This window comes from Trichosurus vulpecula, chromosome 1 (assembly GCF_011100635.1).
Source record: "Trichosurus vulpecula isolate mTriVul1 chromosome 1, mTriVul1.pri, whole genome shotgun sequence".
Taxonomy (NCBI): Eukaryota; Metazoa; Chordata; class Mammalia; order Diprotodontia; family Phalangeridae; genus Trichosurus; species Trichosurus vulpecula.
This window is the reverse complement of record NC_050573.1, coordinates 140,739,114-140,765,941: the sequence shown is the minus strand read 5'-3', so window position 1 is coordinate 140,765,941 and position 26,828 is coordinate 140,739,114. Positions and strand designations below refer to the sequence as shown.

General features: G+C 36.3%; 1 protein-coding gene across 1 annotated transcript in view; it reads right to left on the bottom strand.

Annotated features, from left to right (window-relative positions):
- Positions 1-10,494: 10,494 nt before the first annotated feature.
- The window catches only part of LRP12 (LDL receptor related protein 12), a 164,327-nt gene continuing 147,993 nt past the window's right edge, over positions 10,495-26,828 (bottom strand). Inside the window, exons 5-7 of the mRNA XM_036741147.1 lie at positions 24,823-25,927; positions 23,607-23,739; positions 10,495-12,862 (exon numbers count right to left, since the gene is read on the bottom strand). Coding sequence (XP_036597042.1) covers positions 11,999-12,862; positions 23,607-23,739; positions 24,823-25,927 — 2,102 coding nt within the window. The 3' untranslated portion in view covers positions 10,495-11,998. The remainder of the gene's footprint in view (positions 12,863-23,606; positions 23,740-24,822; positions 25,928-26,828) is intronic.

The window sequence follows — 26,828 nt, the reverse complement described above, 5'->3', positions numbered from 1 at the left end:
CCTAAAAAAAAACCCAAAACAAACCAAAACCAACAATCCCTAAAGCCCTACTTCCCAATCAATCTGTTTTCCTCCCCTTCATTTTCCCAATGCACTCATGTCTTGACCTCTTGAAAGATGGCTTCCACCACAGGGGTGTGCTGGAGGCAGTACATAGGAAGCATAGGGGTGAGTAAAGGCCCAGAGGTGGGAAAGCTCAGTGTTGTGGAGGCAGAGAGTTTGACAAGAATGTAAGATGTGAGACTAGAAGGAAGATGACCGAAGTCTAGAAAGGTAAGGTAGTTGTTCAGTAGTGTTTGAGTCTTTGTGACGTTGTGAACCACAGCATGCCCATTCTATCCATGGGGTTTTGTTGGCAAAGATACTGGAGTGTTTTGCCATTTCCTTCTCCAGCTCATTTTACAGATGAGGAAACTGAGGCAAAGAGGGTTAAGTGACTTGCCCAGGGTCACACGGTTAGTAAATGTCTGAGGCCATACTTGAACTCAGTTCTTCCTAAGTCGAGGCCCAGTGCTCTATCCACTGAGCTACTTAGCTGCCTTTTGAGCAGTTTGGGGTAGTGCTATATCTCAAAACCAACCATCTTTGATTACTTTCTTAATCATTCCCTTCTCCTGTATTCGTCTAATCAGTTGCCAACTCCCAGAGGTTCTGTCTCCACAATCTCAGGAATCTTTCCTCTCCTTTCCTCTCCACCACCCCAGCTTAGGCCTTCATCACCTCTCACCTAGGCTGAGAAAGCAAGAAAAGCTTTAAAGTTTACAAAGGCCTTTCCTCATGGTAGTAGAAATATCATTCCCTATTTTTTGCAGGTGAGAACACTGAAGTTCAGGAAAGTTGTGATTAATCCATTGCAGGACTAGTAAATATTGGAGATAGGGTATTTTTCCTTTTCTTTTTTAAGTTTCAAAGTGGGTTTTGTTTTTACATTGAAACAAAGATTACCCTCATTTCATGAGAAATATTATGTAACAAAATAAAACAAACAACATAACAACATAATCTTATCTGAGAGTGCATACAATATTCCTCCTTGGTAGCATCTTCACAACCTTTTTATTTACAACATTTAAAAAAATTAACGGAAGTCCATTTTTATCTCCCTCCCTTCAGCTTACTGAAAAAAAAAATTCCTTATAACAAATATACATAGTCAAGACAAATTCCTTCAATGACTGTGTGTGTGTATGTTTGTGTGTGCGCACGCATGTGTGTTTGGCCTTCATTTGACCAGTTTACATGGAAGTGATGACTACTTCCACAACTCTTTCCATGTTTGTGTAGTTTTACTTGCACAACTTGATTACGTATATTAATAAGTTTTCCCATCTTTCCTCCAATTTTCCTCAATATATCCTTGCCCCCTTTTCTTTTTTCTTACATCTTCAAAACATAGCAAAATTATTTGTAGGTCTTCTGTCCCAATTGATTACTTCTTGTGCCATGAGGACTTTGAAAGAACCCTTAGAATATAAACTCCCTTCTAATATAAGGTCCCTTCTAATTGTCCACTTGTACTTACCATTTTATTTTCTTCTTGACTTCCTTATTTGTATTTTAGTTATCGTTTTTCATCAGGAATGAAATCCAGCTTTCTCAAAACTCTAAGTCCAGCCTGGTTCCCTTTCCACACCAGCCTTCCTCCAACTTTGCTGACTCCAATTCATTCTTTGGTGTTATCTGGAGAGTCTTTCTAACCATAATCATTTTAATAACTTTTTCTTCCTGACAAGACAAACCTTCAGTAGCATACCACTGCCTACTGAAGATGATCTTAACTTCTTAGCACTCGAAGTCCTCCACAATTGGCTTAAACCACCTGTCCAGGCTTACTACATGTGCAACACTCTTTCTTGGAGCAGCTAGGTGTAACAGTGGATGGAGCACTGGCCTTGAATTTCATGAAGCCCTGGCTGGAAATCCTGCCTCCGACCCTTTGTAGCAGTGTAACCATGGACTAGCCACTTAACATCTCTCAGCTTTGGTTCCCTCATCTCTAGAATGTGGACAATAATAGTATGAAGTAATGGTATGAGGGCCAATGAGATAACAGAGGTAAAGCACTTTGCAAACTTAAAGTGATCTATACTACAGCCAAAGGGTGCTATTTAGATTCCTCCATTCTCAGCCTCCTCTATCCATGTATACCTTGCTCATTATCCTCCATGTCTGTGACTGGCTCCCTTAATTCTTTAAATAGCTACTTGCTGAACTTCTTTTCCTTTAAGGACTAACTCAGGGGTCTCTTCCTTCATAGAACTGTCTTGTATTCTTCCCACGTGGAAATGATGTTTCCTTTCTCAAGGTTCTCCAGCTTGCTGGAACTGTCCTTTGCATTTATTTGCAGGATACTTACTTGTTCACCTAACAATCAACGTGCTTTAGATGATAAAATCTTGGAGTGGGACCAAGTAATAATTTAATCCTTTATACTCTATTCCTTGTTCACCTAACAATCAACGTGCTTTAGATGATAAAATCTTGGAGTGGGACCAAGTAATAATTTAATCCTTTATACTCTATTCCTAGCATAGTGACTTGTTTGTAGTAGGCAATTTATAAATGTTGAATTGGATTTGTTACAGTTGGGTATTGTAAGGAGAAGACACGGGTCTTAATTTCAAGGGATTTTATAACTTAGCTGGGAAGACAAAACAATCATGTAAGAAACTTTTTTTAAAAAAAAATTAGGTTAAAGTTGTCAGTCTAAGTCTCTGCATCTATAAATAATTTAAATATTATCATTGAAATTTTAGAATTTAACAGAAGAGCAGAACATTACTACTTAGGAAACAGTAAAAGGTAAACATTAGGTGAACTTTCCTCAAATGATCAGTGACAAGTGAATTTTTCAACAAAAGCACAAAGCCCTGCCAATTCCATCACCCTGCTACGTCAGTAGCTGAGTCAAATCTTCCTTAGCCATTTTCATTGGGTATAACCAAATCAGTAGTTTTGAGTTGTATCAACTAAACTGAAATACTGTTAAAAAAAGACCATTGGGGGATACTTCTTAACTATCAGAAAGGTGTTTTTTTGTTTTTGTGGTGTTGTTGCAAAACTAAAGCAATCTGATTTACAAAGCAACAGAAAGTCACAACACAGACAATTTCATTTAAACTAGTACTTTTCACTTAGTTTCTGGGCCTGAGATTTTGAAAATAATTAACAGTTACCTTGGTTCCACTACAGCAAAAGTGATTCACACGTCTGAAATAGGCTAGACCAAGGGAAAGGGGGAGGGTTAATACCTTGATTTAGTCATATTCTTGAGATGCATTTATGGGTACATAATTGCACAGGTTCTAGAACTAGAAGGGGTCTAGAAGAGGTCTTTTAGTCCAGCCCTTTAATTTTTGTAGATGAGGAAACTGAGGCCAGAGAGACTAAGTGCTTTGCCTAACCTCACAATCAGTAGTAAGTAGGTGGCAGAACTGGGACCTGTTTCCTAGGCTCTAAACACAGCATTCTTTCCCATTGTGCCAGAATCCTATAAACACTAGTTCAGAAGGGGAGCAGAGATCTAAGAATATAGAAATTCCTACAGGATAAAAAGGGTCGGAGGAATTATAGAGAAAATAGAGGAAATTCAGTTTATTTTCTTGCAAAAAAATTGCTGAACATTTTATACATGATTTCATATTTCAGAGGAAAAATATTGCTAGCATCATTTTTCTTTCATGGACATTATTCATATTACACGGAATATAGTTTGAGAAATAGCCAAGAAGTGAGAAGTAGCTTGAATTTTGCAAAAAAACACAGCATATTCATTCCTAGTAAAAACGTGCTTAAAAAAAATTGTTTTTCCCCTCTAATGCTTTGACTAGGAACTAATGAATGCCAAAAGATAATGCTAGACCCATAGTAAGAAAATGAGAAATTTGCTGTTGTATTATGTGCAGTTCTTAATGTAAAAGTAGATGGACATGGGAAAACCCTGCATTTTAAGTTTTCACTCAAGCTATGAGATTTTTCCACTTTCTAACAATCCAACTGAGAAAGTAGATAAATTTTAGTGTAGAAATAACCTACCCAAAACATGTAATAGGTGAAGCCTATTATAGATTTAAAGAAACTTGGAAAAGATCCCTTCTGGTTTACCTGGTCTCCTTAAAAACTCCGCTCAATTCCCACCTTTTATAAGAGGCCTTTTTCTCATGCATTCCCTCCAATTACCTTCAATTTATACTACATATGTCATTTTGTGTGTTGTCTCCCTTATTAAAATGTGAGTTCCTTGATGTCAGGGACTATGATTTTGTGTCTCCAGCACTTGGCATGGTGCCCATCACACAGTATACACTTCATAGACGCTTGTTAACTAACAGACCCTATTGTAATTACAACTAGATGGTCAACTAGCAAGACCTAAAATAGAAATTAACACTTACAAGGCTAGGACCCACTAAAGCTATTTTCTAGGTGTATAAAATATAAATGGAAATGTTTAAGTCCCTTTATCATGAAGGGTTAACTTAAAAAATGAAAACACCCAATGTACACAAGCTTTAGTTGTACATTGATGGTAATGGTTTATAAATCCAAACTATGATTACTAATTACACTTATTTTTTCATTGCTAAATTGAAAAGCTCTAACAACCCTAACAACGAAAAACTGGTAGTTTTCATATGATCTAATGATCTATCATTAGGTAAACTGAGGTGACAAGAAGTCAGGAAATCTAGCCTTGAGTCCTTACTCTGTTATTAACTATATGGGTGAACTTGAGGAAGTGACAACTTATCTAAGCATTAACTAAAAATAAAGGATTTGTGATAGATGATCTTTAAGGTCCATTTAATTACTAATGTCAACAAATGACTAATGCCATCTACTTGGCTAGAAAATAGAAATTTTGGTTTTCATAGGAATAACTAAATGAATGGCTCTTTTGTTGTGTTTCTTTCTGAAGACTCCAGCTTACTCAATGAATGTTATAAGCAACCATGTATACAGTACTCTTACTTACATCGATGCTAGTTGGTTAAGTGATTCTACCTGACATGAAAAAAATGAGCCGTTGTGAAAGAGAGGTGGCCTAGGACAAACAATAAACCTATTGTGAACATCTTAATGATATTAGATCAGCACGTGTATACTGTACAAAAACAGAATCTGCCACCACTACACAATAAAATTAAATATGAATAAAGTTCTAACCATTCTGACTGTATGAAAGAGCTTCAGGATGGCCAGATATAAAAGACAACTAAGGTATTAGTCAATGATGGAAAGAATTACCAGCCCATCTGTCTTAGGCAATTTACTAACATTTCATTGGTTAATTTAACAGATGCTTGTTAAATTTGTTAGGTAAGTTGGGTGGTAGAAATCCGCACAGCCATGCAGTGAGACGTTCTAGCTCTTATAGGAATATCCAGGGTTCCTATTTTTAGCTCTGGAAGGGATTTTTCCAATTTGTCTAGCAACACTGAGTAAGGAGCTGAGTGACTAGGCCTCCTCGAATTGCCCAAAACAACAAGGTGAGCTTTTTATTTCCATGGTCGACATTATAAAAGCCTTCTATCACTCTTTCATTCTTACAGTATCCTTGTGAGAAAGGAAGTCAGGAAGGCCTCCCATTTTACAGAGATACAAACACTAAAAAGATAAAAGAATAACATTATTATCAAAGCAATTTCATCAATTGAAGTTTTTTTTTCACTACTGGAAATGAAAAATACACAAGGAATTTCACAGTAATGGAGACAGAAGCAATTGCAAGCTCCCTCATGAAGGAAATTGTTTTGTATTTCTTGCTATTATGGACACCATCTTTCACATAACAGGCACTCTGTTAAGTACTAGTTTGGCAAATTGGAGCAACAGCTGCGTTGGGCTAAAACTGTTTTACGAATCAATACACAACAATTATTTAAATACCTACTATATGCCAGGCACTGTGCTAGGTGCTTGGTATACAAGAAATGAAATAATTCTTCTTTACTGGGAACTTATATTCTAATAAGGGTTACAAGCACATTGTAACATATGTACCACAAATATAAAGCAAATAAATATAATTACATGGAAATTAATTAAATATAAGGTAGTCTGGGAGGAAGGCCAGTAATAATAGGGGAGGGGGCAGGAATCAGTAAAGGCTTCATGCAGAAGATGGTTCTTGAGTTGAGTCTTAAAGAGGATGCTAATTAACTAGCATTTACAGCATGCTTTAAGGTTTGCGAAACACAAACATTATCTCTTTTTATCCTTACCACAACCCTGGGAGGTAGGTGCTATTATTAATATTTTACAGGTGGGGAAATCAAAGCAGATAGAGGTTAAGTGATTTGCCCATCCCCATAATCACACAGCTTGTAAATGCTTAATTTAGGTATTCTTGACTCTAGGTTCAGTATTCTATCTATTGTATCAATTAGCTGCCTCAATTCTATGAATTAGAGGTAAGAAAAGAATATATCCTAGGCATATAGGATGATCAGAGTAAAGGCACAGGGAGTGTTATGTGTGAGGAACAGAGAAAAGGCTAGATCACAGAGTTTAGGATTGGGAGGTAATATCCCATGTAGCTCAACCGTTAGTTTGGGGCTAGGTTATATAGGGCTTTAAAAGCTAAACACTGGAGTTTTTATTTTACCTTACAACCACTGGAGTTGGTTGAGTAGGGGAGCAATATGATTAAGATTTACATGTAAGGAAAATTATTTTGGCAGCAGTGTGTAGGATGAGATGGAGTGGGAAGAGGCATGAAGTAAAGACACCAATTAGGAGGTGGTTCACTTCTAAGTGAGAAGCGATAAGGGCCTGAGTTATGGTGGTAGCTGTGTAAGTAGCATGAAGAGGTAGTGGGAAGAGAGAAAAGACAAGATCTGGAAACTATTTATGTCAGGGTAAGGGAAAAGGAGGAGCCCAGGAAAATGCTAAGGTCATGAACCTGGGAGATTAGAAGGGTGATGGTGCCAGAAATAGGGAATTAATCAATTTATCAACTAGCATTTATGAAGTCCTTCTATATGCTAGGCATTGTGCTTGCTAAGTGCTGGGGATAAAAAGAAAGGCAAAAAACATGGCCTGCTCTCAAAGAGCTCACCGTCAAATGGGAGGAGACAACATACAATTAACTATGTACGAATAAGATATATACAGGATAAATGAGGTGGGGGGTAATCTCAGAGGGAAAGCACTAAGGTTGAGGGCTGGGAAAGGCTTCTTGCAAAAAGTGAGACTTTAAGAAAGACAAATCCAAGAGGCAAAGATGAGGAAGAAGAGTTCCGGGCATGTGGGACACTCAGTGAAATGTTCAGGTTTGGGAGACTGTGTGTCGTGTACAAAGAATAGCAAGGACAGCATTACTGGATCATAGAGTGCTTGGAAGAGAATGCCACGTAAGAAGACCCTAAAGGTAGGAAGGGGGCAGGTTTAAAAGCCAGATGATTTTATATTTGTTCCCGGAGGCAACAGGGAACCACTGGAGTTGACTGAATGAGGGAATGATATGGTTAGACTTGTTTTTTTGAGATGTTGGACAGCTGAATGGCAGATGGCCTGGGAGTGGGGAGAGACTTGAGGCAGGGAGACCAGTCAGCAAACTATAGCAATAGTCCACATGGGAGGTGATGAAGGACTGCATCATGGTGGTGGCAATGTCTAGGAAGTCTGAAAGACAGAAGAGTTTAAGGGGAAAGATGTGTCCTGTTTCTTACAGGTTTGAATTTAAGATGGAATATCTCTGGAATATCCAGTTTGCATAGGTTAATACAAGACAGAAACTCAGTGGAGATTGGGAGTGGATATACACAGCGTGTCCCAAAAAGTTTTAGTGGTTTTAAGCTAAAGCTTGCTCTCGCTTTATTATCCATATATGCACGTGTATGTGTGTACACATACACATATGTATACATATTATTACCATATTAAATGTTTTCTGCATATAACTCATAGTTGTACTCTTGGGAGTTTACAAAGTCATCTGGAGAGAGTGTATAGAAGAAGAGGGGGGCTTAGTACAGACATCTGGGGAGTACCCAGTTAAGGGACTTCATACGGATGACAAGTCAGCAAAGAAACTTGAGAAGAAGCAGTGAGGAGAAACATGAGAGATGTCATGAAAATCCAGTATCTGGGAGGAAGAGATAGTGGTCAACAGAGTCAAATGCAACCAATAGATTGAGAAGGATGAGAAATGAGAAAAGATCATCAGTCTTGGCAATTATCACTAGTAATTGTCCTAAGCATGTAAATGATCAGAGCCAGTAGCTGCATGACTAAACTGACCTGCTTGCATGAGGGCTACAAAGACAGTGATGGAGCCAAAGATTGGCTTCTACTCTTTTTCTCAAGCTACCACACACAGTTATCATGATTTTTTAAAAAATACTGGTCAGTTTAATTACCCTGAGTCTTCCTGATTATGAAACCTCCCATATAACATAACAATTCATGATCACATATATTCAATTTTAAACTAAACATTATATATGCATATGCTAGTAACGGTGCTTTTAATTTCTAAGATAAAAAGAACACAAGCATTAGGTTTTAAGCTTATAGTTCTGTCTCAACTATTGATAATAACACTCCTCAAGCTGTTTCATCTTAGCAAGTATAGGAATAGAAAATGGATCTGCAATTTTACTGGTACAGGCAGGTGAGTAAACTTTGCTACTGCAGATCAGCACATTCTCTGAAATTCTTAAAGAACTGCTTAGAGCAGGGGTATCTCATGTTGACTTAGAAAACCACAAATTAATATTACATATGTACTGTTACTTGGTCAAATATTTCCCAATTACATTTTAATCTGATTTGAGACTTTTGGCTTAGAGCTCTAAGAATTCAAGTGATTTGCCCAGTATGTGTCAGAGACAGGACCTGGAGGCAGGTCTTCCTGGCTCAAAGGCCAAATCTCTATCTACTACAAGATGCTGCTTCACTTCAAGAACTTCAGAATACATTAAGGGTTTTTGGAAGAAATTGTGTAAGTCTCATATCCTTAAGGATGGCGATGACTATGGACATGTAGTAACTGACTTCTTGTTTGAATTTTTGCCAACGCATGAAAAAATATTTTCTCTCTAGCATAGGAAGGATTTTAAATGTCTATGTCATTAAATCCAACAAGACAAAAAAGAAGTATCTAAATTTCTTTCTCTCCAGTAGGTACATGGAAAGCATAACATTTTCCGAGGATTTGTGTAAGGAAAGCTGTATGCTTTGGTTATTATTGATAATAATGCTAATGGAATGGAAAATTAATGGAATATAAATTTCTGAAAACTTCGATTTTCAAATCAAATCTGTTCATCCTAATCACATTTTCTACTGACTTAAAAATTTACATAGGAAAAGGTCTGGCCTACAAATGAATAAAAATCAGTGAGAAAACACCTTTTCTGTTACATTCCTTTAAAAAGTTAGGATTTTCTTTATTAAAACACTAAAGTTATAATACAAAAATACTAAATGAGACCTGAAACAAATTACATCAGAAACTAGAAGGCAACTTGTAGTGGGAAGAACATGGGAGTCAGAAGTCCCAGATTCAAAGCCTAGCTTCCAATTCCCATTTGTATGAACTTGGACATATCACATAATTTCTTTGAGTCTTAAGTCTCCTTTGTCCCAAAATGAGGTATATGGGCTCTATGTTAATGTTTAGCTCTAAATCTATTATGATAAACACATACACAGATTGCATTTTCCTAGGGCAATATCCATGCAAAGAATTTCATATTGTAGCATTATGTACCTTAAATATAAGTTATGGAATCAAGGCAATTCTTCTGTGAACTTAAGCAAAAGAGTGACCTCAAATACATGTTTACTTCTAAAGCCTCATTATAAACTAAGCTGTTGTTTGATGCATTGTTGTCTGTCTGAAAAAGTGCAACTTCTTCCATTCACTGAGGGGTAAGTTAAGAAATTTTCTGCACCAGGGTTATTAGTTCTCTCATTGCCTTGTCTGTTTCCAGGCTGCCTTAATCAATCATGCTGTATTTACTCTTCCACGAGCTGCAATGGTACTGGCTAATCTTTACTACTTCTATTCACTTTATTTCAGGGTGAACTATTTAGAAGACTACTATTATCAGTGGAATCAGCACTACATTTAATTATGAATAATACTAACCACAACTAGTTAGTGATGGCATATAAACAATTGAACTTAAAATATTTTAAAATTTTATTCATTAAATTTAAGTGTATATTTTTGCTGTCAACTTTCTGCAGTGAAAAGAGTTACTTATCACATTGAAATAAAGTGCAACTTCTTTATACTTGGAATTGCATGTCAGGACTAATATCTACATTATAGACTAACCAAAATTTAAATGAATGTAGTTATGTTTTTAGTCCACCAATTGTACTAAATCTCACTGTATTTTTGACTTAATATTTATGTGTGAATTAGAGGGAGAAGATGGCCATGCCTTTCGTTCAATTTCGTTTTTCTTCTAGGCATAATGTGCATTTTACAGATAATATTTTTTGCATGCACCAATTCTAAACAAAAACAAAGAACAATTTTGATTTAAAAAGTACCTCAAGGCATAACAAAAAGTCATTTTAATTTTGATACATATTAAAACATTTTAGTCAGTTCTGCCTGACAGCATAACACGACAAATGCACAAGACCTTAAACATGCTTTAAAATGACATTCAGCAAAGTATTTAAAATTTAATAAATAGCATAGTCACACACAAATACATTTTTCATACTGAATCATTAACCTACTAAAACAGATTGGCAAAGAATAAATAAAACAGTAGTTGACAATAAAAAAGGTTGTAGGGTCTTGTAATCACTCTAGTAGCCATATCAACCATCTTATTACAAAATTTGAAACAACGATTTTCCCACTTGTTTTTCTCCAATATGAAAATTACAAAACCCTGCTCCCCAAACAAAAAACGTATACTGAAAAAACCATTTTTCTTACAACCAGATAATTCAGTCTTTAAATACAATAAATAAATAGAGAACCAGCAAAGCAATTTAAATTGTAATAAAAATGCGACACCCCAAGAAAAGAGCTATGGAAATATATATTCATTGCAGTATTAGCGAATAATAGTATTTAAAGTGATAGTGCTTGTGCACTAAGCTCATTTGAGACCTTGATATGATTTTAGTGCAAATCCCTTCGGTCCAAGACAAGCAGACCCTGTATGTATCAGGGAAAGACATTACCAGCTGTAACTTATCTTGTACAGTATTTGTACATATTTTATAAAGTTCAAGAATTAATGCATAGTAGAATATCTTCGGCCACTTTATTCTGTCCCCATATAGAGATGAAAAAAAATGACTTGGGATTTTACATACCATTTGGTTTGTACCATTTTAGAGAGTACTGTATTAAAGTCAACGTTATAAAATCTATAAAAGGATTTTGTATTTGCCATCAGTTCATCTAATTATACCTAAATTTCACACACCACTGCATGTTTAACTTAACAAAAAAGATTGAGAAATTCTTCCTCCTTTTGATAAATTCATATTATTAAGATGAAATTCAAGAATATTTAGACAAATGTTCTGTAAGTCAAAAATAAGGGGAAAATGTGATTTTTTGCACATTAACAACTGTAACAGTATTTAGTATAGTACGTTACAAGGTATGTGTTGGCAATAACACAACAGGTTTAGTTTCTAAGGAAAAATATCACTCTGTACAAATAAATCTCTTAACATAGGATAAATAACCTGACAGTCTAATGAGTTTCCAGCAGCTATATTTCTACTGTGAACTACAGTACCAGGATAAACAAATTATAAACTAATGGGATGGACAATGGTTACTGAACATTATGGATACTTGATGTATTTGCAGCTGCGAAAATGTGCACTCTAGCAGTTCACAGAGATGGAAGTGTTTATTTAACCATGCAGGCTAACACATCAGAATATGAATTTGCCCTGGACATTTTTTCAAAACTAAAACTAGTTTTCTTAACTGTAAAGTACAAAACAATGACTGGATATTGCTCCAACCTGTATACAATCTCCCTTATTCAAATTGTACCTAACAAAGTAACAAAGCTTCATCATCACTTGTTTCACTTTTTAGTATTGGTTCTAAGCATGAGTCGGGTATCTGGGCAGTGTGAACAATACCACAGCGCTCACAAGGGCCATCTCGATTACACGGCCTTACTCCATGGTGTGTTGCACTGTAAGGTTGTCTAAGCCCTTGTCCTTGATCTGAAGCAAGATCAAGAAGGGGTCTGGAACAGTCATTTACGTCAAAGTCTGATGCTGTATCAGAAACAGGAATTAGCATTTCAACATCATCATCTTCTTCTCTGCCACTCACCCCATTATCAAGCTGTCTCAAAGGACTCTGGTTCTGACTGACAGAGCTTGATCTCCCTAATGTAAAGCGTACCCAACGTAAGCCTTGAGTCACTCGACTTAGTGCACTAGTGAGCTGATGACGAGCTGGACTCACACTCGGAGGTTCCGCACTGGCCACTTCCCTTCCATGATCTGTAGTACCACTGCGGGAATTCTGACCTGAGGAGCTTCCACATGCTGCTACGGCTGCTTCTATGGCTGTTGCAGGAGGGACCTTTTGAGGCAAAGGGGCAGCAACTCCACCGACTGCTCCAGCAGCATCTCTCCTCTCGTTCTCTGTGTCTGTGTCATCAGACTCCACTGAAAACAGGTTTCTGTGAGTTGTGTTTCTTTCAGGTTCTCTGCTAGAATTTTGATTAGGAACATCATCTCCATCTGCTGAGACCAGAGCTAGTGAGCCTGAATGACGTGATCTTGCAAAATTAAAAATACGATTCCAAATGTTGCTAGATCTGCCAGCTATTGGGAGCCTGATTGAGGTAAATCCAAGCTGCGATCGCACAGCAAGCCTTAGATTTTCCAAAACTGAAGCCTGCAACATCAGAAAAGGAAAAACATGTAAACTAACATTATATATGTTTACTATTAGTAAATGTTAGAAAATGCTCTTTCTGGATAATTTTTAATTTAAATATTTCTTGAAGGCCCTTACATAACAAACCAACATGCAGCAATAAGACTAAAAGAAAATCATCCCTTCCAATAATGTGTATGGGAGAAAATAAACACTATCAATCAACCGTGTTACTGTTTGAGGAAAAGAGACAAATCTTCTTGATGAGTAAACCTACTAAGGGTTTTCCCATATAGATTTCTCTTTAGACTCTAATAACATTTTAGAAAATTTAGCTGTTTTAAGATAGCCTTAGCATTGATCTGAATTTTATTAATATAATTTAAATAGAGAAACAGGTGGCCTTGAAGTCAGTAAGACCTAGAACTGGCTTTGGGACTACAGATAAGGCACTTAGCATCTCTGTGCTCTAGGAAATCTTCTGAACCATAAGTGGCAGAGAAGGTGCGGATCTACACAGCTTGAGAGACTTTTTTCTTCTGTTAGTTTTCGATATCAATGAAACTACAGGCCTAATTCCTAATCACAATAAAGGTTACATATAAATATAAGAATAAATAAAAACTCCATGACTCCTCTTCAATTATCTTGGATTTCCCAACAGCAAATAAATTCTCTTTTATTGAAAATACTGCCAAAGCTGGAAAATTCAACATCAAATCAGGAATATAAAATATAACCCATTTAATGATGTATAGCTTCATGAATGCAAACTATTAAACTTTTAAAGACCGAATAAATCCCCATATGTGACAGTACAACTTCAGAAATCAACTTTAAGACTTAGGTTAAATTTTTAGAAGTATAAAAAATTGATTCTCCACTAAAGTACCACACTTAATAAGGGTTTTCAAAGGTTAGTTCAAAAAGATGTGGCAGGGGCAGAGCCAAGATGGCCGCATGAAGGTAGCGTCTTACCGGAGCTCTCTCACAAGGTCTGTCAGATTCCTATAAAAAAGTGAATTTGAGCAGATTCGAGAGAGTCAGAAACCGCGAGGAGTCTGCGTGGGGCAAATTTCCAAGCCGGTAGAGTCTGAAAGGCCGGAGGCACGAACCTGTAGGCTTGCAGAGGGCTCGGTGCGGAGCTGCTCCAGACCAAGGCCGAAGCGGCTGGCCGGGAAATCCACGTGGGAGACAGGCTGGGAGAAAGCTGGGCGCCCGAAACCGGCAGAGATCCCTAGGCCTCCCAACACAGGACGGCAGTGTGTGGAAGTGATGAGAGGCAGCGCAATGCCACTGGCCGTGAAACACCGACTCCTGAGGCTTGCAGCCCAAACGTATGAAACGCAGATTCTTGAACTTTTGGGAGGCATAATGGCCAGGTAAAGGGCTCTAATCCCTCCCCTCCCCACCCAGAGAATTCCTCGGGAAAAAAAAAAGAACGCTGGAAATGAGCAGAAAGTAGTGGGGCTTCAGTGGTCAAATAGTAGAAGTTCATCAGTCCCAGAGGGGCAGAGTTGGCAGGGGTCAACGCCAGGAGCCCAGACGTAACCTTGCTCCCCCAGGGGAAGTGCCAGACATCAGCTCAAACAACAAACAGCTGAGACCATTGCTGAAAAGCAAGTGCTGGAGAGCACCCACAGGGAGTGAGATGCCAGGGAGCCAGACCCCTCCCCCACACCTCAGGAAACTGAAGGCTATAATTCTAGACACACAACCCCCAGAATAAAAAAGCTGGGACAGAAAGCCCTGAGGCCCAAAGGTAGAAATTCGTTGTAAAGCCAGCAAAAGGCAAACCAACATGAAGAAGAACACAAAAAAACCAAGGACAATAGATTCTTTTTATGGAGACAGGCAGGATCAAAATACCAATATGGAAGAGGGAAGTAATGATACTGTAGATACATCAGATACCTCAAAAGGTAATATGAACTGGTCTCCAGCCCAAAAAGCACTGCTGGAAGAGTCCTAAAGTAGGATTTTAAAAACCAAATTAGGGAGCTAAAAGAAAATATGGAAAAAATGGAAAAAAAATCCACTGATGAAATCAAGTCCCTAAAGAATAAGATTGGTGAAATGGCTACGGAGATTCAGAATCTAGAGAGAGAAAATGACACCCTGAGAGGCAAAATCAACCAATTGCAAAAGGAGACTCAAAAGCAAAATGAAAACACTAACTCATTAAAAATTAGACTTGAGCAAGTGGAAGCTAATGAATCTATGAGGCACCAAGAAGTAGTAAAACAAAATGTAAAGAATGAAAAAATAGAAAAAAATGTGAAATATCTGATTGGCAAAACAATTGACCTGGAAAACAGATCCAGGAGAGACAATTTGAGAGTTATTGGTCTACCGGAAATCCACGATGAAAAAAAGAGCCTTGACAGTATCTTCGAAGAAATTATCAAAGACAACTGCCCAGAGGTCCTAGAACCAGAGGGCAAAATAGTCATTGAAAGAATTCACCGATCACCCACTGAAAGAGATCCCAAACTGAAAACACCAAGAAATATTATAGCCAAATTTCAGAGCTATAAACTCAAGGAGAAAATACTGCAAGCAGCCAAAAAGAAGCAATTCAAATATCGTGCAACTACAGTCAGGATCACGCAGGATCTCTCAGCTTCCACATTAAAAGACAGGAGAAACTGGAATATGATATTCCGAAGGGCAAAGGAGCTGGGACTACAACCAAGGATCAACTACCTAGCAAAACTAAGCATAATTTTCCAGGCAAGGCGATGGACATTCAATGAAATACGGGAATTCCAGACCTTCCCGATGAAAAGGCCAGAACTCAGTGGAAAATTTGATCTCCAAATACAAAACTCAAGAGAGACATCAAAAGGTAACCAGGGGGAAAAACCCCACAAACCTTATTAACCAATAAGGGCAGGTTGTTTACATCTTTATGTGGGATTGTAGCATCTTACGTATGTTTTTATATATATATACACATATATATATATACACATATATACATATACATACACATATATACGTATACATATACATACATATACATATACATACATATACATATACATACATATACGTCAGTCTTGAGAATGGTACAGCTATTATGACAATTGAAAGGGATATACATAGGTTGCGAATGCCTGTATAAATTAACTGATGTAAAGATATAAAATATAAGTAAGAGATATAAAGGGAGGGCTATGAGAGAAGCGGTAAGGAGGTAGTAGAAAAGGGTAAATTACACCAAATGAAGTGGCACAAAAACATATTATAGTAGAGGGAAAGAAGGGAGGGAGAAGAGCAGTATTTGAGCTTTACTGTCATCTGATCTAGTTCAAGAAGGGAATAACATACCCTGATAAGTTTAGAAATCTAACTTGTCCTACGGGAAGTAGGAGGGGAAGGGGGGAAAAAGGGAGGGGGGTGGTCAGAAGGGAGATGAGAAGTAGCAAGTGGGAAACGGTAAGATAAGGGAGGGGAATAAAGAGGGAGGGTTAACTGAGGAAGGCAGCGGACAAAAGCAAAACTTTGTTGAGGAGGAGAAGGGGAAAGGGAGAAATAAAAGCAAAAACAGGGGGAATTAGGATGGAGAAAAAGACACAGATAGAAATCATAACCCTGAACGTGCAGGGGATGAACATTCTCATAAAACAGAAACAGATAGCAGAATGGATTAAAAAACATAAACCTACAATATGCTGTTTACAAGAAACGCATTTGAAACAGGGGGACACACATAGGGTAAAGGTAAAAGGCTGGAGTAAAATATATTGTGCCTCAGCTAAAGTAAAAAAAGCAGGTGTAGCAATCCTAATCCCAGACAAAGCAAAAGTAAAGATAGATTTAATTAAAAGAGATAAGCAAGGACACTACATCCTGCTAAAAGTCACCATAAACAATGAAGCAATATCATTGCTTAACATATATGCACCAAGTGGTAAGGCATACAAATTCTTAGAGGAGAGGTTAAGGGAATTACAGGAAGAAATAGACAGCAAAACTATATTGGGAGACCTCAACCTCTCCCTTTCTGAACTTGATAAATCTAACCTCAAAATAAATAAGAAAAAAGTTAAGGAGGTAAACAGAATTTTAAAAAGGCACATATGATAGACCTCCGGAGAAAACTGAATGGGGATAAAAGGGAATATACGTTCTTCTCAAAAGTACATGGCACATACTCAAAAATTGACCATGTACTAGGGCATAAAAACCTCACAATCCAGTGCAAAAAAGCAGAAGTAGTTGAAGCATCCTTTTCAGATCATGATGCAATAAGAATCATTTTTAATAAAGAACCATGGAAAAATAAGCTAAAAACTAATTGGAAAATAATAATTTAATTCTAAAGAATGAGTGGGCCAAAGAACAAATCAGAGAAACAATTAATAACTTCATTCAAGAGAATGACAATAATGAAACAACATACCAAAACTTATGGGATGAAGCAAAAGCAGTTCTTAGGGGAAGTTTTATATCCCCAAATGCCTACATGAATAAAATAGGGAAAAAGGAGATCAATGATCTGGGCGTACAGCTGAAAAAGCTAGAAAAAGAGCAAATTGAAAACCCCCAATTAAATACCAAATTAGAAATACTGAAAATCAAAGGAGAGATTAATAAAATTGAAACCAAGAAAACTATTGAATTAATAAATAAAACAAAGAGCTGGTTTTATGAAAAAACCAATAAAATTGATAAACCTTTGGCTAATTTGATTTATAAAAAGAAAGAAGAAAATCAAATTACCAGTATCAAAAATGAAAAGGGTGAGGTCACCTCTAATGAAGAGGAAATCAAAACAATAATTAGGAATTATTTTGCCCAATTGTATGCCCATAAATTTGACAACCTTAGAGATATGGATGAATATCTACAAAAACATAAACTGCCCAGGCTAACAGAAAAGGAAGTGAAATTTCTTAATAACCCCATCTCAGAAAAAGAAATTGAGCATGCCATCAATGAACTCCCTAGGAAAAAATCTCCAGGGCCAGATGGTTTTACATGTGAATTGTATCAAACATTTAAAGAACAACTAATTCCAATACTTTGTAGACTATTTGGGAAAATAGGGGAAGAAGGAGTCCTACCAAATTCTTTTTATGACACAAATATGGTACTAATACCCAAACCAGGTAGAGTCAAAACAGAGAAAGAAAATTATAGACCAATTTCTCTAATGAATATTGACGCAAAAATTTTAAATAAAATATTAGCAAAAAGATTGCAGCAACTCATCACGAGAATAATACACTATGACCAGGTAGGATTTATTCCAGGAATGCAAGGCTGGTTCAATATTAGGAAAACTATTAGCATAATTGACCATATCAACAGCAAAACTAGCAGAAACCATATGATCATCTCAATAGACGCAGAAAAAGCCTTTGACAAAGTACAACACCCATTCCTATTAAAAACACTAGAAAGCACAGGAATAAGTGGAACCTTCCTCAAAATTATAAATAGCATCTACCTAAAATCATCGACAAGCATTATTTGTAATGGGGATAAACTAGATGCATTCCCAATAAGATCAGGGGTGAAACAAGGATGTCCATTATCACCCCTATTATTCAATTTAGTACTAGAAACACTAGCTGTAGCAATAAGAGAAGAAAAAGAAATTGAAGGAATTAGAATAGGAAAAGAAGAAACTAAATTATCACTTTTTGCAGATGATATGATGATTTATCTAGAGCATCCTAGAGAATCAAGTAAAAAACTACTTGAAATAATAAACAACTTTAGCAAAGTTGCAGGATATAAAATAAACCCACATAAATCCTCAGCATTCCTATACATTACTGACAAAGCCCAACAGCAAGAGATAGAAAGAGAAATTCCATTCAAAGTTACTGAAGGCACTATAAAATATTTGGGAGTCTATCTGCCAAGACAAACCCAGGGCCTATATGAACATAACTATGAAACACTTTGCACGCGAATAAAATCAGATCTAAATAAAGGGAAAAATATCAGTTGCTCATGGTTAGGCCGAGCTAATATAATAAAAATGACAATTTTACCTAAATTAATCTATCTATTCAGTGCCATACCAATCGAACTACCAAAAAATTATTTTACTGAGCTGGACAAAATAATAACAAAATTCATCTGGAAAAACAAGAGGTCTAGAATATCTAGGGTATTAATGAAAAGACATGCTAGAGAAGGTGGCTTAGCCATACCAGATATTAAACTGTACTACAGAGCAGCAGTCATCAAAACTGCCTGGTACTGGTTAAGAAACAGGGGTGTGGATCAGTGGAATAGGATAGGTACACAAGTAGGAGAAATCAACAAGTTTAGCAATCTACTCTTTGATAAACCCAAAGAGGCCAGCTTCTGGGCTAATAATTCACTATTTCACAAAAACTGTTGGGAAAACTGGAAAATGGTAGGGCAAAAACTGGGCATAGACCAATATCTTACACCATATACCAAAATAAAGTCAAAATGGGTTCATGATTTAGGAGTAAAAGCTGATACTATAAGTAATTTGGGAAAGCAAGGAATAGTTTACTTATCAGACTTATGGAAAAGTAAAGAATTCATGACCCCACAAGTGATAGAGAGCATTACAAAATGCAAAATGGATAATTTTGATTATGTCAAATTGAAATGTTTTTGTACAAAAAAAGCCAATGCAACAAAAATTAGGAGGGAAGCAGAAAATTGGGAGAAAATCTTTGCAACTAGTATCTCTGATAAAGGCCTCATTTCTAAAATATATAGGGAACTGAGCCAAATATATGGGAATACAAGCCATTCCCCAATTGAGAAATGGTCAAAGGATATGAACAGGCAGTTTTCAGAGGAAGAAATTAAAACTATCTATAGGCATATGAAAAAATGCTCTGGATCACTACTGATTAGAGAAATGCAGATCAAAACAACTCTTAGATACCACATCTCTCCTGTCAGATTGGCTAAAATAACAAAACAGGAAAATGATAAATGCTGGAAAGGATGTGGGGAAACTGGAACATTGCTGGTGGAGTTGTGAGCTGATCCAGCCATTTTGGAGAGCAGTTTGGAACTATGCCCAAAGGGCTATAGAAATGTTCATACCCTTTGACCCAGCAATACCACTTCTAGGGTTGTATCCCAAAGAAATCACACAAGCGGGAAAAGGACTCATATGTACAAGGATATTTATAGCGGCTCTTTTTGTGGTAGCCAAGAATTGGAAATCAAAGGGATGCCCATCAATTGGGGAATGGCTGAACAAGCTGTGGTATATGAAGGTGATGGAGTATTACTGTGCCATAAGAAATGGGGATGATGCAGACTTCGTAACAACCTGGAAAAACCTACACAACATAATGCTGAGTGAGCGGAGCAGAGCCAGGAGAAAGTTGTGCACAGCCACAGATATATGGATTCCGTAAGGACCAACCCTGACATACTTTGCTCTTCTCAGCAACCTAAGGTGCAAGGACAACTCCAGGGGACTCACAATGGAGAACGCTATCTTCATCCAGAGAAAGAACTGTGAAGTGTGAATACAGATTGTGGCGCACTACATGCTCGCCTTTTTGCTTTTGTTTTTGTTCTTGGGTTTTTTTTTTTTGGTTCTGTTTCTTCTTTCTCATGATTCATTCCATTGGTCATAATTCTTCTCCACAACTTGACTAGTGTATAAATTAATTCAATGCGAAGTTATACATGATAGTTATATGAGATTCCATGCCGTCTTGGGGAGGGAGCAGGGAGGGAGGGGAGAAAATCTGGAACTCAAAATTCTGTAGAACCGGGTGTGGTAAACTAAAAATAAATAAATAAATTGAAAAAAAAAAAAAAAAAGAAGTGGCAGGTCCCACCCACCAAGCTGGAAGCAGATGCCTGGTAACAAAGTTGTGATCTGCATGGGTGAAAAGCACACAAACAAAATCACATATCCAGAAGTATTGAAGGGGAAAACAACAAAAGAATTTATCAATGCATAAAAAACTGAACTTCTCTTCATTCAGAATCTACATAACCATAAAGTACAAACAACCACTTTTTCATGGCATCACATAATAATTAAGTACAAATAAATGATTACCCTAAGGTATCTGCACACCTGAATCATCAGATACTAAATTATTACAATCAGAACGTAGTTAATACTACTAACTCCCAGTTCTGAAATACTATATGGTTTACAAGGCATCTTATGTGTGATCTTATTTTATCTTCATGAAGATGTGTATATAGAGTGTATACTTCTTTATTTTTAGGAAACTGAAGCCTTTAGAGAATAACTTACTCACCACCACACCCCTAAGAAACTGACAGAAATTCAACTTGAACAAAGATATTCTGCTTCCAACAGTGCTCTTTCCATCCTACCATGGTTACCTCGTTATATTCTAATTCTTTTAACAATTGTTAATCTTTTACTAAATATACATGGTAACGAAGAACACAAAATTAACTCCAATATACCATTCTCTAACTACTCTAGATAAACGGGAGTTTGCTATATTTTAATTTTAATACTCAAATTCCATGTACATAAACTATAGGCTCTAATCGCCACCTGGTGGTTAAGAAAAGCAACACCAGAACTATAAATTCACTTAAGAAAATCCTCCACATTCACAAATTTGTCATTTGTGGCTTCAAATATGTGAAAGGACAGTCTTTCTTTCTCTCCAAACAATAACTCAGTATCTTCCTCTCAAACTCTTGACCTTCATATGAAAGATAAGATGTGAAAAAAAAGGGAAAAGAAATGTGTATATATGTACACATCTGAGGAAGTTTCTTTCTTTGTTTTCTCCCTCTCTATTCTAAGTACAAGAAAATATACTGGATTTCCATGGGGACTCCTAAAATATATTACCCTTCTAGCCTCTCCCAAAAGACAAGATTCTGTTATTGTAGGGATATACCAAAATTCAGCCCTAAGCGAGAAGAAGATTTTCTAAACAAGTATAAAAATGAAAAATCAGGAGGAAAATTTATGTTTTGGGGTGGTTTCTAATATTGTCTTCAGATTCTGAAATGTCTTTCATTTTTTACAAAATCACATCAAAAGTTTGTATTGGCCTATTTTGCAATTTTCAGCTTTTATGACTTAGAAGATAGATAAATGAAAATAAAACACAATCTAAGTTGTAATACCTCATAATTAACAAAATTACTTTCACACAAATATCTTATTTGATCCTCACAAATGTCCAGTGAGTTGGTCAGTGGAGATATATTACACAGATGAAGAAACTGAGATTTGAAGTAGTTAAATGACTTGCCCAAGGCCATATAGTAAGTTACTGGCAGAAAGGGACTGGAAAACCCTACTTTTCCTTCTTTCCATTAGCTTTTGTTCAAGAATAAATTAGAAGAATTAAAAAAGGTTGTCACTTAAACCTGATAGTACTGTTGAAAGTACCTTAACTTTTCAAACTCAGAAACTTAAGATTCAATCCATTTAATATATTTACCTGAAATTCTGAAGATTTAATCTACTTAACAATTGTGTTGCTGGAGTAGTAACGAGCCAGCCTGTAAGAACGTTTTTTGACACCTGTCAAGTTGCCCCACAACAGAAATAAAATCCTTCAGAATGTGGGGTCACATTAACCAGAGGAAAAATTCTTTAGCAAGAAGTCTATAGACATTTTCCTCAGGGGAATTAAAAGAGGAAAGATGGTAAAGTCACTATTTGAACTTACCCCCACTGTATACACAGAGATGCAATCAGTGGCATGTTTTTTTTAACTCTTTAAGTTGTTGATTCCACCCTAAAAAACTGTGGTGAAGTCAAGTCATTCTAGTCTGAGATTCCGAACTAAAAGGGGCTTTTTTAAGAAAGGGAAGTAGCATGGCATAGTAGAAAGAACATTGGACAGGGCTAGAGATTCAAGCCCATTTCTGACACTTAGCTGTATAACAAGTCACTAATTCTGAGCACTAAATTCCTCATCTGTAAAACTGCCTATAATTAAAAAAAAAACAACAAATCAATAAAGGTTCACAGCAAATATAGTACCAATCTTTATTTACTATCAGTCTTTTATTATATTCTCTCAGATGTGAAAAAGTCTTTTCTCCCAAGCAGATGAAAATGTTATCTTCATAGTAATTATTCTATTGGTTACTCTGGCACAGAATGACTGAGAAATTAATTTTGCCATTAATTTCTAGACAGATCATTAAAAACAGCTATTTGCTAAACAAACAGCTTAACTCCTGAACTTGATTTTTTAAGTTTCACTTCAACAAATTGTTCTATGAAAATACTCAAGAAATTCCTCCTTTCTAACAAATAATTATAATTAATAATTTATTGAAATCATTACAAATGGAGCATGTTAATGTTAAGAGAAAGATGCAACACTTACCTTAATGGGCATTATTTAAAAATGTGTTTTAAAGTAAAAAAGCTACCAAAGCTCCATAAACAACAGCTTATTTAAACATAAATAATTTAAATATGGCGATCTAAAAGATTACCACAAAAGGGTCACTGGATTTCTCTAATTCTACCAGACTTGTGTGTGAGGCTGGGGGACTGTGGTGGGGGTAGTTGAGGTTGTTCAGTCATTTCCAAATCTTTGTGACTTCATATGGGTTTTTCTTGGAAAAAAATACTGGAGTGGTTTGTCATTTCCTTTTCCAACTCATTTTACAGATAAGGAAACTGAGGCAAACAGGGTTAAGTGACTTGCCCAGGGTTATACAGCTAGTAAGTATCTGAGGGTACTACCTCACTTTGCTGCCGCATGCGTGTGTGCATTAGAAGTGTTTCGATCATTTGATTTCAGATTTGTCAGGTAAACTTTACCTGGTTAGGTGAACAAACAGGGAAATCTTCAACTGGCGGAATCAACCCTTGGGCTATCAATTGTCCATAAGAAGGAGGAGCTTCTCTTCTTAGTAATTCAGCTTCAACTCTTGACAACTGTGTTTCAAATGATCTTTTAAATGCAGAGAAAGGAAAGAAGAAAACAGGTTACTCTATATATCAACAAATACTTTTCACTCAATTTTAGTGCATTTCACATTTGTTTTGAATGCTATTATAAAGGAAATTTTTTCTGCCATTCTAAACTTTAAGTATCTCAATTAGGTTTGATTTCTCTTTCCATGATTTGCGTACCTTCTCTAAAGGTCACAGTAAGAAATCTGTCATCGACCATATCTTTCCAGGTATTTAAAAAGGACCAGTGACAGAGTCATGGATTCCTTAATGTTCTTATTTATGCAGCAGTATAGGAAAAGCTATTTTTAGGCCATTTATTACATCTATAAAGAACAGGCAAAGTCAAAGTTCATTCTTTTGTGATATTGTATGTTTATGCAATCACAAATATACAATAGTGCCCGCAAATAAAGAACGCAAAGTTCTCTATTCTAAGTACAAGAAAATATACTGGATTTCCATGTTTTAAATTTTATTTGTCGCTTTTCTATAATCAAATATCTTGACATATAAAATCTGTATTATGTTCTGAAAGAGGATTAAAAGATAGATTGAAAACTTCAGCTTATACAACACAGTTGCTGCAAGAAAAATTAAAAACAAGAACTGTTGGCTACAGATGATTTTTTCTTATTTTGATAAGAAAATAGTTTTTGGTAATTATAGTGGCTTCCTTTGGGGTTCTACTCTTTCATTCCTCAGGGGCCCCTCTCACATCCTAGTAAGAGCTGACACAAAACTCATTATGCACATGAGCTTATTTAGTACTCACAATAATCTTAAGAAACACTACATTATCACAATTTTATAGAAAAGGAAACTTAGTCTCAGAAAAGTTAAGAGAATTGCCCATGGTCACCTAACTTCTAAGTGCTAGAGATGGATTAAATCTAGGGTCTCTTGATTCCAATTCCAATGTTCTTTCTACTCCACCACCAAAGGCAACATTTACTTTCTCTATCTTACCAGTAAAGCAATCTGAAATATTATTAAGAGGGTTACTCTATTACGGATAAATGCTTAGCTAAGATTTTACTGTACAGAGTACAAATGATGTTGGTTTAATTTTGATACTGACCTTCGTTCAAACATTCTTAAAGAGTACAGCTTACAAGTACATCCCAACGCAATGACAAGTAACAGTCCACAGATGAGACTTCCTATGACTGCTGCTGTTATGACTCTGGTAGGCACAATTACTGGACAGTTCTCCTCATCACTGCCATCACCACAATCATCTTGAGAATCACACACCCAGCTTTCAAAGACACATCGGTTATTTTTGCAATGAAAATTTCCTGGTTGGCAAAAAAAGCAGTTTTTTTCATCTGAGCCATTAGGGCAGTGATTCTGGTAGTTGCAGCGGTCAGAGCGAGGATAACAGACACCATTTCTCGAACAGGGGAATTCTTCCTTTTGGCACATGGTACAATTTATTTCATCCCTACCATTTGGGCAATGCCAGTACCCATCACAACGCTGCTGCTCAGTATAACAACCCCAGTTACCCCCACAGGGTATTTCCCAAGGCAAGCAGAAGCCATCTACTTGATAGGTAGCATTAAAACCCCTGGCAGCATTCACTTTATCAGCACAAAAATGCACTCTTATCTGCCCAGAAGAAGAAACAACTGTAAGAGGTGCATGAGAGTCAAAAGCAGTTAATACACGTAAAAGCTTGTGTGGATTTTCTTCTAATCCATCATATATTTTGACATAATCGCCATAACCAGTACCATCAAGCTTAAAGTCAGTGAAGCGCAAAATTACTTTGCGATGATCACCAGTGTCTATTAGCCAGGTGCAATTGCTTCCTGGAGGATAAAAGTCTGGATAATTGGGAGAATTAAAAGTACCATAAAAGTATTTTAACCACTGTCCACACGTTTGTACATCACAGTCTATTTCATCTCCTAGGTCAAGACAGTCAATGTTCCCATCACATTTTAAGGATTCAGGAAGACAAGTGTAAACTTTGGTAAATCGAGATAGACACTGGAATTGGTTGTAAGCACAGGGTTGAAAAGAGGAAGCTGTTGGAGGATCAGCTTCTTTGGCACATATCTCTTCATCAGAATTATCTCCACATTCATCCATGTTATTACATTTCCAAGTTTCGGGAATGCATTTTCCATTACCACAACGAAATTGATCACATGCACAATTTGGTTCATCAGATTTTCCTAGAGGGATAATAGGGTGAGAAAATACATATTTTACACAGATAAAATACTATTTCAAAGATCAAATAGAATTTTAATAATTATAATTTTATATTATTTGAACCAAAAAAATCTAAAACAGATGACGATATTCTTTACATGAGGATATTTTATGGCTTATAATTTAGTAAAATGTTATAAAATGTCTGAATAAAAGGGTCTTTAGGAAATACTGTATGTTTAAGAATTTAAACATAGGCCTATACTAGACCAGTAACATCAGAAGTTCTTCAACTTCATATAGATTTATGCAACTGTCAAATATTTTCATTTTCTAAATATATTCTTTACTTCTCCATGGAAGATGCATTATAATTGGCAGCTCTCTCAGTAGGGGTCCTAATCCTTCTTCTCAGCAATATAGGAAGGAGTCACCTAATAATTGGATAGACTTTCTTTGGGAAGTGATAATCACAAAATTCTGTTAAGATTGACCCAATACTGGCTTCTTTATTAAGCAATTTATTCATTGGTTGCATATTAACTGTCAAAATGAACTGGTACACAGTTGACAGAAAATACACTTCACAAGCAAATGCTTAAGTGAAACATCCCAGAGAGGACGTCATGTCAATAGTTAGGAAAGCCATACCGATGACCCAAGCCTACCTAAATAACTACATTAAGAATCAGATAAAATATTAAGATTTTTCATAGTACTTGGAAGCTATATAAGAATACAGGTTCATATTTATTGGATAGTTGTATTCTTATTGGAAAAACAGTTTGGGGAAGAATGACAATTCTTTCATCTTTATACGAATATTACAATGTGACGTCAATCTTTTTATTTTCAAATAAACATTTAAATGAATTCAGGGTTTACAAAATATGCCAGTTCATACCACTATAATGAGGTACC